The sequence below is a fragment of the Gouania willdenowi genome, chromosome 16, assembly GCF_900634775.1.
Source record: "Gouania willdenowi chromosome 16, fGouWil2.1, whole genome shotgun sequence".
NCBI lineage: Eukaryota > Metazoa > Chordata > Actinopteri > Blenniiformes > Gobiesocidae > Gouania > Gouania willdenowi.
Genome location: NC_041059.1, coordinates 5,375,591 through 5,391,366, shown reverse-complemented (window position 1 = coordinate 5,391,366; position 15,776 = coordinate 5,375,591). Strand labels below are relative to the sequence as shown.

Here is a 15,776-nt window from a genome sequence, read left to right as displayed (position 1 = left end):
ATGCAGATAGTGATTAGATAAACACGACGGTCACGTCACCAGGCTCAGACAGAGACCTTCGGACATGCTGATTGGTGGCACTGCAGCGTGGAGGAAAAAAACAGGATCCAGGGCAGACAAATCATCATCATCAGCTGCATCATCACCACCACGTGAAGCAACAGGCCAGCACCTCCTCCTCCTCTACCCTTTACCTCCACCCCCACCCTGCATGCCCTCTAGGACTATAAAAGGCCTGAGAGTCTGTGCACAGAGCACGGAGAAGCTCAGCCTCTCAGGTGAGTGAAGGACTCAGTCTCATGGCTCATTCATGCTGAGTCTAGATTCATTTCTTTAGGTTTTTCATTTTATTGACTTTCTTGTTGTTTGTTGAAGGTGAATCTGTCTGTCCTGCAAACATGAAGTCCGCAGTTCTGGTCCTTGCCCTGGCAGTCATCACTGGTGAGCATTCTACTGCTTTACAAACATCTTGGTGAGTTTAATCGCATTTACTTAATTTATTCATGCTTTCTTCTTGTATCTGTTCAAGGCTGTAATGCCCGTGCCGTGCGCCAAGCCAGTCCCGTCCCAAACCCCTGGGAAGAGACTGTGGATCGTTTCTGGCAGACGGTCACCAACCTGAACCAGAAAGCTGATGGAGTCATCCAGGACCTGAAGGCCTCACAGCTGAGCCGCGAGCTAGAGTGAGTATTTGGTCACTTTGTGGCTTTTTACTTCAAAACAGTCCTTTCCCTGTATTCTTTCTCTGACCCGTGCATTTTCTACTCTCAGTACCCTGATTACCGACACCATGGCTGAGCTGACCGTCTACAAAGATGACATCCAGACCAAGCTCACCCCCTTCACCGAGGCCTCCGTCGGAAAGTTGTCTCAGGACCTGACGCTGCTCTTCGAGAAACTGCGCCGGGACATGGTCGACGCCAAGGACCGAAACGTTGTGTATCTGGGTGAGCTGAAATCCATGTTGGAGCACAACTCTGATGATGTCCACGGCCGCATCACCACCTACTCCAACAAGCTGAGGAAGCGTCTGACCAAGGACACCGAGGAGATCCGTGAGTAAGTACAGCAAATGGTTGACTCTCGAAAACTATCTTGCAGTATTTTTGAGTTGATCCCTAATCGTCCTGCTTCTGTTCTGTTGAAGAACCGTCTCCACCTACCTGGGCGAGCTCCAGTCCCGCACCTCTCAGAACCTCCACAACGTGAGGGAAGGCGTCGAGCCCTACGTCAAACAGGCCGGCGACACCGCCAGCCAGAAGTTCACCGACATCTCCACCATCCTGAAGAACCAGGCTGAGGGTCTGGGCCAGCAGCTGGAGACCCAAGCCGAGGGCATCAAGACCCAGCTGGAGTCCACCGCCGAGGAGATCCGTACCTCCCTGGAGGGCAAGATCGACGAGCTCACCGGCCTCATCTCCCCGTACGCCACCCAGATCCGCGAGCAGCTGGAGACCATCGTGGAAAAGGTGAAGGACAGCATTCCATCCTCATAAAGAAAGACTCTATGTAGAAGGAGAAACAGCGGAGAAAAGAGGAGAGTTGAGTTACTGATGTGTTGGAGGTCAGGGGTCGAGTACTAACTTCACTGAACAGTAAATACCAGCATTTATCACAGTTATCTGCAACATGCTTTTGCTTTTTCTCACATTTTACTTTGTTTTGGTTTTAAATGTCTTGGTTAAAAATTCCGCCTCCAACAGCATCTGCGGTCCCAAAAAAACCAACAACACGAGTCTTTCATTTCAATCCATGCACTGAATAATCCTGGTCTCATTATGTTTTCAGAGACTCTGTAAGCCCATCAGTATTGTCTATTGCTCTGTTTTGTGCCTCGTCAAGAATTCCAACTTTAAAAAAAACAAACACTTGCAGCAGGTACAACAGTCAGTGGTGAAAGTGTGACGCTGCCTGCTTTTTGTTTCCAAACTGTTTCTTGTGTTTCATGCTGCTCACTGAAAGTGCAACGTGCCGAGTAAATAAAAACAAACACAAAAAAACGAACACATGCTTGGTGGTTCTTGGTTCCTTTTTCTGCTTTTTATTCAAAGACACAGTTCACCAGATACACATTTTCAATGTGAAACAAAAGTTTGGCAAATACCTGCGAATGCCACAAAGATGCAGATAAATGTAGATTAATTACTATGATATGGTTTTAATATAGGAAAAAGTGAAAACAAGACATGGTTTGTTATGAAGTTTATTATGAAGTACAAAGTTGATCACATGACAACTTTGATCACAGTGGGGGCCACAAATAGGCACAAAATCCAAATATCATCGATCTGTAGATGAATACAGGGTACAACGAAGGCTTTTATCTCTTTTTGTTTTATTTTTCCATTTTTGTTTTGTTGTCATGTATATATTTTTAAATCTCATCATATGTGTTTTTGTGTTTGTTTTAAGTTGTAGTCACTGTTAATTTCCATGGCAAAAAAGTTTGTCATAGTTATCCTCATCTATGTGACAATAATTCTACCGAAAACATTGATACCATCCTATATCCGGTTGGTAAATTAATCTTTAAAAAATGCATAAACTTTTATCCTGTATATTTTAGTCGACATATCTGTGACAGATTTAGTAAACTAAAGTATTGTCATTTAGTTCACAAAAACTAGACAATAACTGAAATAGTCCTGATCACTGATTTTTGACTAAAACTAAGTTGCATTTTAGTCAAAAGACTATGACTAAACCTGAATCAAAACTTATCTCAATCTGTGTATTTTTTTGTTTTGTTTGTTGAGTCATTTTTATTCTTGTTTTGTCTATTTTTTTTTGTTTATTTTTGTGTATATTTGTAGTCGTCTTTTTCATTTTATTTTTTTAGGTTTGGTTCTTTGTACAATTTTGTGTATTTTGGCTGTTTTCTGTGTTTTTGGAGTCATTTTATAGAGTTTACTTTGGGGGCTGCTCTAAATTAAACTTGGGCCGTCAGTGTCCCATCTTTGTATTATTGCATAATACAGTTCCCCCATGCGTTAACACAAACAAATCCTAGAACTTTTTCTGTGTTCTATTAATAAAAGATTCAGTGAAACATGAAGCTTCATACATGTTATACATCCATCCATTCTCAGACCCACTTATTCCTGTTTGACAGGGTCGCGGGGCACGTTATACAGTAAAATAATATTTTTTAATTATTAATTGAATTGATTGACTAAAGGATGTTCTCTTTAGAGCAGACAAAAACATGTCGCCACTCAAAGGTTCAGAAAACCCAACCTTCTAATTAGAGAATTTAACAAAATCCCACACATTTGTAACATCATGCCCTACATGTTTTGACCGTTTTTCTTTACTTTTGGTTAAAAAATCACTGAATTATGGTGAGGGATAGGGTTAGAATTATGGTTGTGCTTTGTGTTATTGTTGAGATTAGGTACTGATGACATATGATAAATTAAAAAAAATGAAAAATTTGATTTTGTCAAGTTATGAGAGGAATTAAAACAGTGGTTCCCAAACTTTTTGGGTCGTGACTCCATTTTGACTAATTTCTGGTGAATTCAGGGACATTTTTCATTAGTTTATAATTTTTTGTTACGGGTCGTCATGTGACAAGATGCTTCGGCTCAGATATTTTTATTCTGCATTTTATTTTAACAATAATTATATTTGAGAAAGTGAAAGTATAGAATACAGTTGTTTGAGATTGTGTGTGGAGTTTTAATTTTAATCGGTAATAGTTTTTATCTATTACCAGATATTTGAGGGGACCTCATTTGAATTCCAGGCGACCCCATATGCTGGGGTCACGACCCCAAGGTTGAAAAACACAGAAGGTTTTAAAAGCCCAGATTTTGTGTTACAGTGAAATGAGTTCATTTTTAGCATCGTTCAAATCAAATAACGAAATTCATTCCTACAATAAAGTTTTGTCTTTGTGTTAAAATACAAAGAGTTAATGCAAGGATTCTTGTTTTTCTTGTTATGATTCTAGTTATTGTTTAATTGGATGCAGGAATGACTGAGTGACAGGTCAAATTATAAATATTTAAACTTCTTTCAATGCAAAGCCTGAAATTATGTAAATAAATGAATAAAGTAATGTAAAGTGAAGTGTTTAACTTGGTCTTCAGACTGGTTTCCATGCTGGTAAAACTGATTTATCTAACCATGAACACAAGTCAATCAGATAAACATCAAACCCTGAAGGCTTGTCTGTCCTCACTTGTCCATGTCGGACTGATGACTCTTCACGTCCCCCCATTACAGCCCCCCAGGATCAGATCCCCTCGTTAAACACAAAAGACAGAGTCCCACAAAAGAAGTTTTGCATTATTTACTTACGCCTCCGTCCTTTGTGCGTCTCCCAGTTTGGCTCCACTCCCACAAATCCCCATGTTTAGTGTTTCTCTGGTTCAGACATGTTAAGATCTGCCTGTTTAGATTCCTTTCTCTCCATCCCAGCATGGATCCGGGAACAGTTTGTGCGACAGAGTGATTTTTATTTCATCCCAGTTTGGGTCACGAGAAATCCATTTGTGCAATAATAGTGTCTGTAGTTCATGCAACTGCAAAAGTTGCTTTGACGTCACCTGTTACATAACAAACTCCATTCTTATTACTTTCTCACTGGGTTTTTAAAGCTAACAAAGAAAGCTAATGCATTACATGATGAATCTGGTGTGTTATTTAAAATGATTCCCTGGGATGTAGATGTTGGGTGTTGAGGGGGATGAAGATCCATCAAAAAGAGAGAAAAAGAGGTGTTTTTTTTTTTTTTTTTGTCTTTAACGCCTTGCAGAACTTTTTGTTTTTTAAATGTGAAGCTGAAGCCAGCAGAGGACACCATTTGTCCCCTGTTTATCTCCTCTAACTGTGACCTCTCCTCTTCAATCCTGGCCCTCACAGACACAGCTGTGTTTTCTTTGATAGAAGAATCACTCAAATGCACTGGTTTCATAAAGAAAGTCAACAGGCCCAAAGAACAGCTTGGGATTTCTGAGGCCTTACATTGTTATTGGTAATGATAGATGTCTTTGTTTTTGTTGTGATTTCGTATATTAATTTCTCATTTTGTGTGTTTCTGTGCTTGTTTTACACGTAATTTCAGTTTTTGTTGTTGTTTTCATGTGTTTTTGTAAGTCAATCATGGTATTTTAATGTGTTGTTTTACATATGATTTTTGGATGTTTTGTGTATTTCTATTAGTCTTACGTGTTTTTTGAAGTATGTTAAGATTTCATTAATTCAGAAAACTGTTCCCTATTTCTCTGATCACCTTGAAACATCAAAGCAATCAGCAGACACCTCTGACAAAGACTGGCAGTAGTCCGTCGAAACATGCCAGGAGATCAAAGTGGATTTCCTAAGAATCTTGCGGGAATTGTTTTTTGAAGTGAATTTGTGTATTTATTTGATCCTTTTGTACAATTTTGTGTACTCTGGTTGTCCTTTTGTGAATAATTTTGAGGAATTTTGTTGTTTGTTTGAGTAATTTTAAGTATTTTTACTGTTTTCTGTGTTTTGTCAACTCAACTTTTGTCAACTCAAAAACAATGCCTTTGCACCCAATCAGCTCACAGAATATATACCATCTCAGCATGTAGAGGAACAACCAATCTGAAGATGAATACAGAGAACAATAAATAGTTTTGGTCTATTTTTACATATTCATGTTGTCTTATCTTTATTTTGTGTGTTTTTGTGCTTGTTTTGTGTGTTATTTGCGTCATTGTGAGGTTTCTTTGTTCGTTTTGTGATGTTTTCAGTTTCTTTTCTCCTTTTGTTGTCCCTTTGTATATTTATTTTGCCAATCTGTGTATTTTTGTTGTTGTTGGTTTGTGTTTTGGTGACATTTCTATTCTTGTTTTAATTTTTAAAGTAGTTTTGTGTATATTTGTAGTCATTTTATGTTTTTTTTTGGAGTGACTGTGTATTTTTGCTGTCATTTGGTGTTTTGGAGTCATTTTTTTATTCTCATTTTCTTTATTTTTAAGACATTTGTATGTCTATTTGTAGTAGTTACTGTATATGTTTTTGGAGTGAATTTGTGTATTTTGAGTCATTTTGTGCCTTTACTTTGGAGGATGCACAAAATCAAAATGAGGGCCACATGTGGCCCCTGGTTTTATGTTGTTATTGGCAATGAAAGAGCGTATTTGTCTGTTTAAAGTCAAGTTCACAGGTGGTTAGTGTGGATAAAAACATGTTTACTGTGTTAATCTGTGTCAAAGGGCATCGCACATGAAAGAGTACAATGACTAAGTCAAAAACAATGTGTTTGTACCCAAGCAGCTTACTTTTTACATTTTTTTTACAATAATTGTCATGAGGCAGAGTGAAGCAGCAATGCGTCATCGCCGTTATTCGTGTCAAAGGTTCAGTAAAAAATGGAGAAGGCACAAATATTTGTGCCAGGTCGGCCATTCTGCTCCTTCTGCTCCTGCAGGGTTTCTGCTCTTCTGCTCTGGATGAATTAACACATGTTAACCAGCCCATGACAACTGGGAAGGACTCAGCAGCCTGCAGAGATTTCCCCTCAGGCGACCCCTACAAACCCACACACACACACTGGTCTTCAGAGCTGGCACACAGCTAAAGTCACCACAGGAGCATGGGCCCCCAAACAGAAAAACAACTTCTGTTATTGCAAATTGGGACATATACTTTCACATTCTGTGCCTCCAACAATTATTCTAGACAGGTTTAAATGCATGCAAGCTTGACTCTACGGCAACTCAAGGACCTTTAAAACGTAGAAAGGGCTGAGAAAACCGTGTAAATGACCAAATAATGTAGTTATGAATATCTTAGTAGGGTTGCAAAGGGGCGTAAAATCTCTGCCAAACTCAGGAATTTTGGCAATAGTTTAAAAATTTCAACATTTCATGGGAAATGTGCACCAACCACCAAGTCAAATTCCTTGTACTGTCCTCAAAACTGTACATGGCAAATAAAACATTTCTGATTCTGATTCTGATTCTGATTCTGATTGAAATTGGGAGTCATTTTAAATCACTGTATCATATTCAAACATAAATATTGGCATCCATGCAAAATAAAACATAACATTTCAACAAATTTATTTGGAAGTAAATATTTAAGTGGAGTTTCATTAAATTTATCACAAATTTACGGTTTACCCATTTCTTGTATAACTCAATGGAAGTCATTTTTACTCTCAAATTGTTGAAAGAAACCACATTTTTTCCAAAATTCTGCTCAATCCTCAAAATATTTGACAAGATTTCCTAAAATTTGATAAATATAGTCACTACTATAGGCGGAGTTTGAGATTCTTGCCTGTGGGAGCAAAAGAAAAAATAGAATTAAACATATAGACAATAATGCAAAAATGATTAGTAACATAACTGACAAAAATGTGTGTCGACGCATCTTTTAATGTTGTAAATTAATGATAAAATCAGGCCGGTGGCTGCTTTCTGCTTAATTTTTGCTGCAGTACCATACATGAACTGCTGGGTGCAGTGTCGCTTCAATATTTACATCGTGAAGAAGAATTACGCAACAGAAGAACCAACCTAAAGTCTCAAAAGTTTGGGACCATTTTACAACACACATGAGATAGAACATTTGTGACATGAAATTAACACTAATATGTTAGAATTATATTATATATATTATGTTAAGAATTGTTTCGAATGAATATGGGAAAACTGTAATGCTTTAGCTGCCCCCCACAAACTTGTATGGAGCGTATGGTCACTCCCTGTAACATATTGCTTGGATATTGTCTGTGCTTTATATAATACATACTTTTATATTATTTATACATGGAAATGCAAAGAAGCACTAATGTTGAAATAGTTTGATTCCCCACTTAAGATCAAACTTATCACTATTTGGCCCCTGAACTAAAATGAGTTTGAGACCCCTGCTGTTTGTCCCACCTGTTGACGATTCAGTGCAACAAAATCATCTCCTGAATAGTCAGTAGGACCTTTGCTAATGCTAATGCTTCTGTGAAAACAGGCGCATTAGAGTGGAGGTCAAATCACTGTCAGTGGCAGACATCCTGTCTGTTGCGTGGCTGTTATTTTTACTTTGACAAAGGAAATTAAAGTCTGCAGGAGGCAGACGGTAAATGTGACACTGAAACTCCAAGCGAAGCAAAGTGTGAAAGGAGAAATAAACAAGTGAGGAAATCAGTCTGGACAATGTGTGTCAGACTAAAACAGAAAATAAGCCCATTAAAAACAACATCAGACAAATAGAAAATAAACAAAAAAAATAGATATAAATGTTGCTTTACAGTAACAGATGTGTGCAATAAAACAACAACAACAACAACAACAACAACAACAATTAAGCCACCACCAACAGTTTCTAGAAACAAGTATAGTTTTTTTGGGGGCAGAATTTGTGAAAATTGTAAAAATGTATCATGCATGGCCTAATTTGCACTATAAAAGGTGTCTTCTTATGGTTTTAAAACTATGGGATGCCAATGCCCCCACCCCCACAACAATGTGTAATATTTATTATTATTACCGTTATAAAATATGTGATTGCACATTTTGTTGTTTTTATGACTTTTGAAGAAAAATAGTAAATTTTTACCTATTTTTAACCAATTTTGTTTGACATTTTGTTGGGATGTGCTGGTGGTTAGAGTTAAAATTAAAGGGGTAGGATAATTAGATAAGTTTATACTGTATACAATATACTGTTTTGTTGTTATTTCTTGATGTTAATTTATTTTATTTTAAACGGTTTTTAAATTGTCATTTACATGATTGAAAAAAATAAATCAAATCAAGTATAGGGTTAGGATTAAATTTAGGGTTAGGATTAATTTTAGGATTAGGATTAAGTGTTTAGGGTTAGGATTAAGTTTAGGGTTCGGATTAAGTTTAGGATTAGGATTAAGTTTAGGGTTCGGATTAAGTTTAGGATTAGGATTAAGTTTAGGGTTCGGATTAAGTTTAGGGTTACGTTGTCGTGTCCTTTGATGAAAACATAAATTGGAATTCAAAAATCACTTTAACAGTACAGTTTCACACACGCTATCAAAATAATGTGGTTTTAGCTATTGTTTCAAACTTTAAGAGTAAATTAGATTTACATTTCTCTTATAATGACATAAAAGTGACAGATTTGGTCTATTATTGATTTTATGTTTGTCAGTATATGCATGACTCATTTTAAATCACTGACACACACAATATACTATAAGCTCCAAAGGCGTTTGCTTCATTAATATTGTTCAATTTATGAGATTTCTAAAATATGACGTTATTAATTGTTGAATTATTAATTTTTATTTCTTTTTTGGTTATATAATCAGACAATAAAGACTTTTATACTTATTTTAGATGTCCAATCAAGCACTCTGACTTGTACTTTAATGATTTAACAGTATAAGGCCCTGATAACGCTGTGGCCTCTTGGTCCAAAGGAGCTGCCAAAGCACAATCGATTTATCAGTGATGAACTATGATCAGCAGCATTATCACCTTATCTTTGGACTTCCGATCCTTTTGACACATCACCATCACATGATCACCACATGATGAAGTCTTTTAACCCCGTGTTACTATTAGTGGTGGGATTAGCTTTATAAATATATATATTCTAATTAATTAGAAACTTTGTAATTAATTAATCTGGATTAATCTAAATAAGCTAAGTGATTTTACAGTGTAGTTTGGTAGATGGCTCACTCTACTATACTGGTATTTATCTGTACTTCTTTTTCTTTTCTTTCTTTTTTGGATATTAGTGTTTTTTCTTTTCATTCAAAATATTTCTGGAGCATCTGTAAAAAAATCAAAAAGTAATTTCCTCCTGGGATAAGTAAAGTACATCTGATTCTGATTAATCGCATAACAATATTTGACACGAGAAGCAGCGTTTTTCCAATTTAATAATAGTCACTAGGCGGAGATTGAGATTCTTGCCAAGAAACAATAGAATTAAATATATTATAGACCGTCGCAAGATTTGCGCCAACCACACTGTGTGTAACACATACAATAATGCAAAAATGATTGGTAACATAATTGATGTTGACAGCAAAAAATTACGTCGACGCATCGTTTAATGTTGTAAATTCTGCTCCATTTTTGCTGCAGTACCATACATAAACTGCTGGGTGCAGTGTCGCTTCACCATTTACATTGTGAAGAAGAAGAAGAACCAACCTAAAGTCTCAAAAGTTTGGGACCATTTCACCAGTGACGTGCCGTGAGCACTAGGGTTGGGTAGGCAGGGCGTTACAAATCAAGACCACCAATGTCGACACCAATGACAATTTTATATGTTTCTGTTGGCAAGTGTTAATCAAACAAAATCAACATCGTGAAACACCATTAAATAAACATAAACAATTATTTAATATAGCCTCCATACTCTCCCACCAAGATATATCTCATCATGACATGGCAGCGCATCAGTTGTTTGTGTTGGTAACACAGAAACTGACAACAACAACAACTCAGAACCTTTTGTACCATTCACTGTGGAAAGTACGAACAATTTTCTGACCTTACCTGTGCTGAAGGTCTGGTAGCTCAGGTGTTTTAAAAGCTGTCGTTTTTCCTCAAAAGAAAGTTTCTTTATCATCTCTAGCGCTGTCATCCTGCCTGTAGTGTTAGTGTGCCCACTAGCTAGAGAACATAGCAGCAGCCACACTGTATCAATTCACTAATGCACTGTGAACGTACGTACATTGAGCGTAGCACGGTTACATCCAAAAGCAGCGTAGAAAGCTGCCTTTTTACGTAAATGGTTTTCATTTTGGCTAACTGACTGCGCATGCGCAAAAACATAAAAACACGCTATGGGAACAGAGGCAGCGCTGCAATGTGCTTTTGGGAGAGGGTGTGGCCTCCTCCTGCCTTACAGCGGAGTGAGACTGTGCAGCGTCTCTGCCGTACCAGGAAATAGCAATGTTTAGTGATTTGGGCTATGAAAAGCACAAAATGCTGACATTTTCAAACTTATAGACACTGTAGGTTATTGTAAATTGAAAAATAAATAATTTACAATTATATTATAATTAAAACAAATAATTAAAATTGCATTAACTGCATTTCACTGAAAACTAACAGTTATATGTTAGACTCAAAGCAGCAGAAAACTGTTTTATATATAAAAATCTCAATAACATTTCAACATGGTTTCAAAACTGTAATGAAAACTTTTGACCACTGGGGGGGCAATGCTTCCCCTGCCCCCCGCAAACTCTGCATATGGTGCTAGCCGCAACAAGTTTAGCATTAAGGTGGTTGTTTTACATCCTCTCCTTGGGTTCCCTGTTTCTTGTGTTGTGGTCTGTGCATCAGGGTATACTGGGAACTCACAAAATAAGAAAGGTTCTGTTTGGAGAGAGAGTGTGTGTGTGTGTGTGTGTGTGTGTGTGTGTGTGTGTGTGTGTGTGTGTGTGTGTGTGTGTGTGTGTGTGTGTGTGTGTGTGTGTGTGTGTGTGTGTGTGTGTGTTTTCAGGGGTATACTGACACAAAAAGGCTCAAATGTCCACACAAGTAAAATTAAAACCTATATTTTATTGATTATGAAGCTTAACAAGGTAGTAACCAATCAATAGGAGAAAAAAAATTAGATGATAGATATTTGTTTATAGTGTATTTTACAGCTGATTTAGGCTCCGTTATCATAAGAGATGCTAACAGAAAGCTAACACAAGAGGAAGGTTAACTTACATCTGGTTATTTTGTTCAGGTTCAGCACTTGTGGTTAATTGTAATTTAAATTTTGTCATTGAGAACCTAATTGTAATTGACTTACTGAGGATAAAGAATAAGTGTAATTAAAATTATAATTCCAAAAAATGCTGGTCACTGTAATCGTAATGTAATTGACCCCCAACCTTTACTATTGTAACATTTTTACAAAGCCAAAGATGTGATTTACAGAGAATCAGAGGGCATGAAAGGTGAATGTATAAAGTGTTTTTGTATTTTGTGTCTTCAGCACACATTGAGTGTAACTGGGCCAAATTTTGTCGGTTCAATAAAGGGGGCAGAGACACAGCGAGGTCACGTACTGCATATGTGTGTGTGTGTGTGTGTTGACACAAGTCTGCTGTTTTGCGTCACCCTCTGCGATCCCAGCAGGCTTATAAAGAGCAACACAAAGAGGCTGAAAGGTAACTCATATTTTTGTTCCCCTCAGACTGAAAAGAGGTAAGTTTGGCATTTTTTTTTCAATCGCCTTCTCAAACCAAAAAAATAAATCTGAAATCTCAGCTTTAAAGACACATGGGCCTGTTTATTTGAACCGATTACATTCGCTGGTATTTAAAAGATTGTATGTGAAAACTGGAGATGTGAAGAAGAATTAGGTGATTTGTTAGAAGATTTTAATACACTAACTTGCGCTTTTTAGACACAGAGGGGCAAACACATGGGGGCGCTATTGATGTATAAAATTTTCTTGAAGAATTTTGAAAAGAAAAAGAAGAAAATGTGCAGGGAATTCAATTTAATCCTGTGTTTTTTGATTTGTTTTGTTTTTTCCGTATCAGTCGTTCACTGCAAACATGAGGCTGTACCTTGCAGTTGCCGTGTTGGTCCTGGCTTTAGTGGCATACACAGGTTTGTCACACACTGGTCCCCATGAGGGTTTAGATCCTTGTACACACACTGTGTAAATCTTTTTTTGTTTTTTGTTTTCCTGCAGAGGCGCAGGATGCCACAATGGAGGAGAAGATGACCCAGTTTGGAGACCAGGTCACTCAGCTGGGCAAGGACTTTGCTGAAAAGGCAAAAAACACCTTTGAAAACATTCATAACAGCGAGACTGCGGAGAATATCAGGCACGCACACACACACAAACACACAAACACACAAACACACAACAAGAATCACAAACTGACTGTATTGATTTATTCCCTCCTCAGGAAATGGTTTAACGAACAGATGGAGAAAGTGAAGAAGAATTTACAGTAACTGATCACAAAGATTGACTTGTGTTACCAAGCTGTGACCCCTAACCCCCTCAACCCACCCCTGACCTGCTACATCTCAGTGGACACCCGTCAGATCACATCGTTACAATATATTCACAATGAAAGTGTTGGGTTTTTTATGTTAAACTGAAGAAAACAAAGGTGTGTTCAATATGTTTGATATAAATAAAAAAAGGTGAATAATTCTTTTCTGTGCATTTTTTACTTTCAAAACCAACATTTTTGTCCATTCATCTTTATTCTAGTACTTTATGTGAAGTGATAAGAGAAATAGATCAGCAGTGTTGAGAAAATTACTTTAAAAAAGTATCGTAATTAGTTAGAATTACTTGCAGGGGTAAAAGTAACAGATTATAAATACTCACGTCACAGTAATTAATTCGCTTTTATGGGCACTTGTACTTTTTTTTTTTTTTAGAATATTTCTAAATCAATAGATTTACTTGTACTTAGGTACATAATTCATTACATTTCTACACCCAACCATTACTGAGTAAATTATAATTTACGGACCTTGTAAAACTACAAAAACTAAAATAAAATGACCAGCCAACAATCAAACGCATCTTCATAAATGTAGCTATTCTTGGAGCCTGAGAATTTTTTTCATTTTGAGTTGAATTAATTGGTGTTATTTTGTTAAAAAATAAAATAAAATAAAAAATAATTGTACATTTTGACAAATCTTTTATTTATACTTATGCCTTTGTGTAAAATAAATTAAGTTCCAATTGTGCAAGATTTGGTGGCAAGATTTATTAGCAAAAAAAAACGTGGGAGGTGAAAGTAACTTTTACTTTGAGTATCATTTAATTGAGCTACTTTTTACTTGTACACGAGTACAATTTCAATCACGTAACAGTACTTCTACCTGAGTATGATGTATCAGTACTCTTTACACCTCTGATTACTTGTTACGTCACCCAAAAAGTAATTGAATTAGTAACTGAATTACTTCTTCATAAATGTATTTAGTTACCAGGCAATATCATTGTTGCCTTACCTTTTTTGAAAAACCTTCCAATATCTAAAAAATTCAATTTTTGATTTGTTTTACGAGCCAGTTGCATCAGAGTAGAACAGCATAGATAGGTCATTAAACCATAACTGGTAGAAACACTATAAGCCAAAATTCAAGTATTTTATTCACTACTAAAAGTGCTTTTAAGGAAATGTAGACTTAATAATCAGAATCATCAAATATAAGTAACAAGGAAGATGAAATCACATTCTTAATAATATTTGGTGACAGATTTCTTTCCTTAAAAAAAAAAAAAAAAATGTATGTTGACTTACGTCATATAGATTTGATTAACTTAAACGCAGGAGAAATTAAAAATGACAGAAAAAACAATAATCATTGTGTAAATAAACCACATAATACAGTATTCACAAGTTCTGCAGTATTTGCAAGGACTTGCCATTTTCCCATGTTTCCCTTGTTTTTTTTTTTTTTATCACGACTGCTTTTCACCGCAGATTGTGGAAGGTTACAAAATGTTTCTATAATCTTGGAGTTTCTCACAAGATCGTCCTAAAATACCCATAAATTACTCACAGCATCAAGAAATGTTGAAATGAAGATCCTGCAGGAACCAGTGTTCATTATGACAACACATTTCAATCTCGTTTTTGTCATAGTCTTTTGACTGAAAAGCAACTCAGTTTTAGTCCAAATGTAGTCATCAGAACTATTTCAGTTATAGTCTATCCATCCACTTTCAGACCCACCTGTTCCAGTTTTCAGGGTCGCGGGGGTCTGCCAGTGCCTATCTATTGACTTAAAGATTTTAGTTGATGGGTTGAGTATTAGGGTCGGTGGCGGGGTGCGCTGGGTCCTCGGCTCCTTGGGGCTTTTTCGAGTGTGTGTGTGGGAGGGCGGTGGCTGCCTCTCTGCCAAGTGTCTCTAGGGTGTCTTGGGGGCCTGCTTGGTCGTGTGGGGGTGGCCTGGGGCTCCTTGCCTCTCGTTGTTGCTGCCAGCCTGGCTGCACCTTTGGGCCCAGGGAGGCACCTGGGTTCACAGAAGCGGTTCTTGCACCAACATTGGTCATGGATTCACTGGCCTTGGGCTGTGGGACAAACTCGTACTGGGCTTAACATTAAACATGTTGATCCCAAATACCAGTTTTAGGTATAACCACTCACTCCTTCCTTCTGTTCACGGCCACAACCATTATACTTGAAACTGATATCCAGAGTTTCTGAGAAATAAAATACCTAACTAGTCTTTTACTATGGTCTACTGCAGGTGGTCATTCATGTACTGTACATTAATGTATATAAGTCCCTCCTTTGTCCTATAGACCCCTATACAAATGGAAACGATTGCCGAGGGCGCACAGCCATGACTGCTGTTTTGAAGAAATCTTTAAAATGTCTAAATCTATTCAAATGTATTTTCTGCCCTATTTTAGTTATAATATTATAATCCTGTATAAGATTTCAAAGTATTTCTATTTTTTATTTACATCATAATATTCATGCAAACCTTGCCCAATGATGCACATTTTATAAAATATCATGTGGTGAAAATCCTTATACGTCACTGTGTGCACATTACCGTGAACACGCAGACACTGAATGCACCTGGGCTCGTCACCTTCACCTGGTGGTTATTAGCAGCTGTCTATATCAGGTTGGTGCTGCGCTCTGGTTCAGTTTAGTGTAATGTTACCAGTGTTAACACAAAACATTAGTGTGTTTGTGCTGGGTTGTTGTCGTCTGCAAATCTCCAAAGTTCCATCTTTTATTTTTCTATCATTCATAAGTTTAGTGGCTTAGTGAATTAATCTCCATTACAAATCCTTATTTACTTTGAATAGTTTGATTTTGTGCAGTTTGCTATGGGGTGCCAAGTGGAGAAATG

The 15,776-nt window shown here is 37.0% G+C and overlaps 2 protein-coding genes across 3 annotated transcripts; both read left to right on the top strand.

The window, feature by feature from the left end:
- Positions 1-49: 49 nt before the first annotated feature.
- apoeb (apolipoprotein Eb) lies at positions 50-1,992 on the top strand. The gene is made up of 5 exons (XM_028470912.1): positions 50-278; positions 376-441; positions 530-683; positions 772-1,059; positions 1,148-1,992. Exons 1-5 carry the CDS (start codon positions 65-67, stop codon positions 1,494-1,496), a joined length of 1,071 nt encoding a protein of 356 aa, XP_028326713.1. The 5' UTR covers positions 50-64; the 3' UTR covers positions 1,497-1,992.
- Positions 1,993-11,966: 9,974 nt separating this feature from the next.
- On the top strand, positions 11,967-13,095 carry apoc1 (apolipoprotein C-I). Of its 2 annotated transcripts, none has more exons than XM_028471259.1 (4): positions 11,967-12,088; positions 12,467-12,536; positions 12,622-12,757; positions 12,842-13,095. In XM_028471259.1, exons 2-4 carry the CDS (start codon positions 12,482-12,484, stop codon positions 12,888-12,890), a joined length of 240 nt encoding a protein of 79 aa, XP_028327060.1. In that variant the 5' UTR covers positions 11,967-12,088; positions 12,467-12,481; the 3' UTR covers positions 12,891-13,095. The 2 variants fall into 2 exon arrangements, with proteins under 2 accessions (XP_028327060.1, XP_028327058.1); XM_028471257.1 differs by having other exon boundaries at positions 11,973-12,125.
- Positions 13,096-15,776: the final 2,681 nt, after the last annotated feature.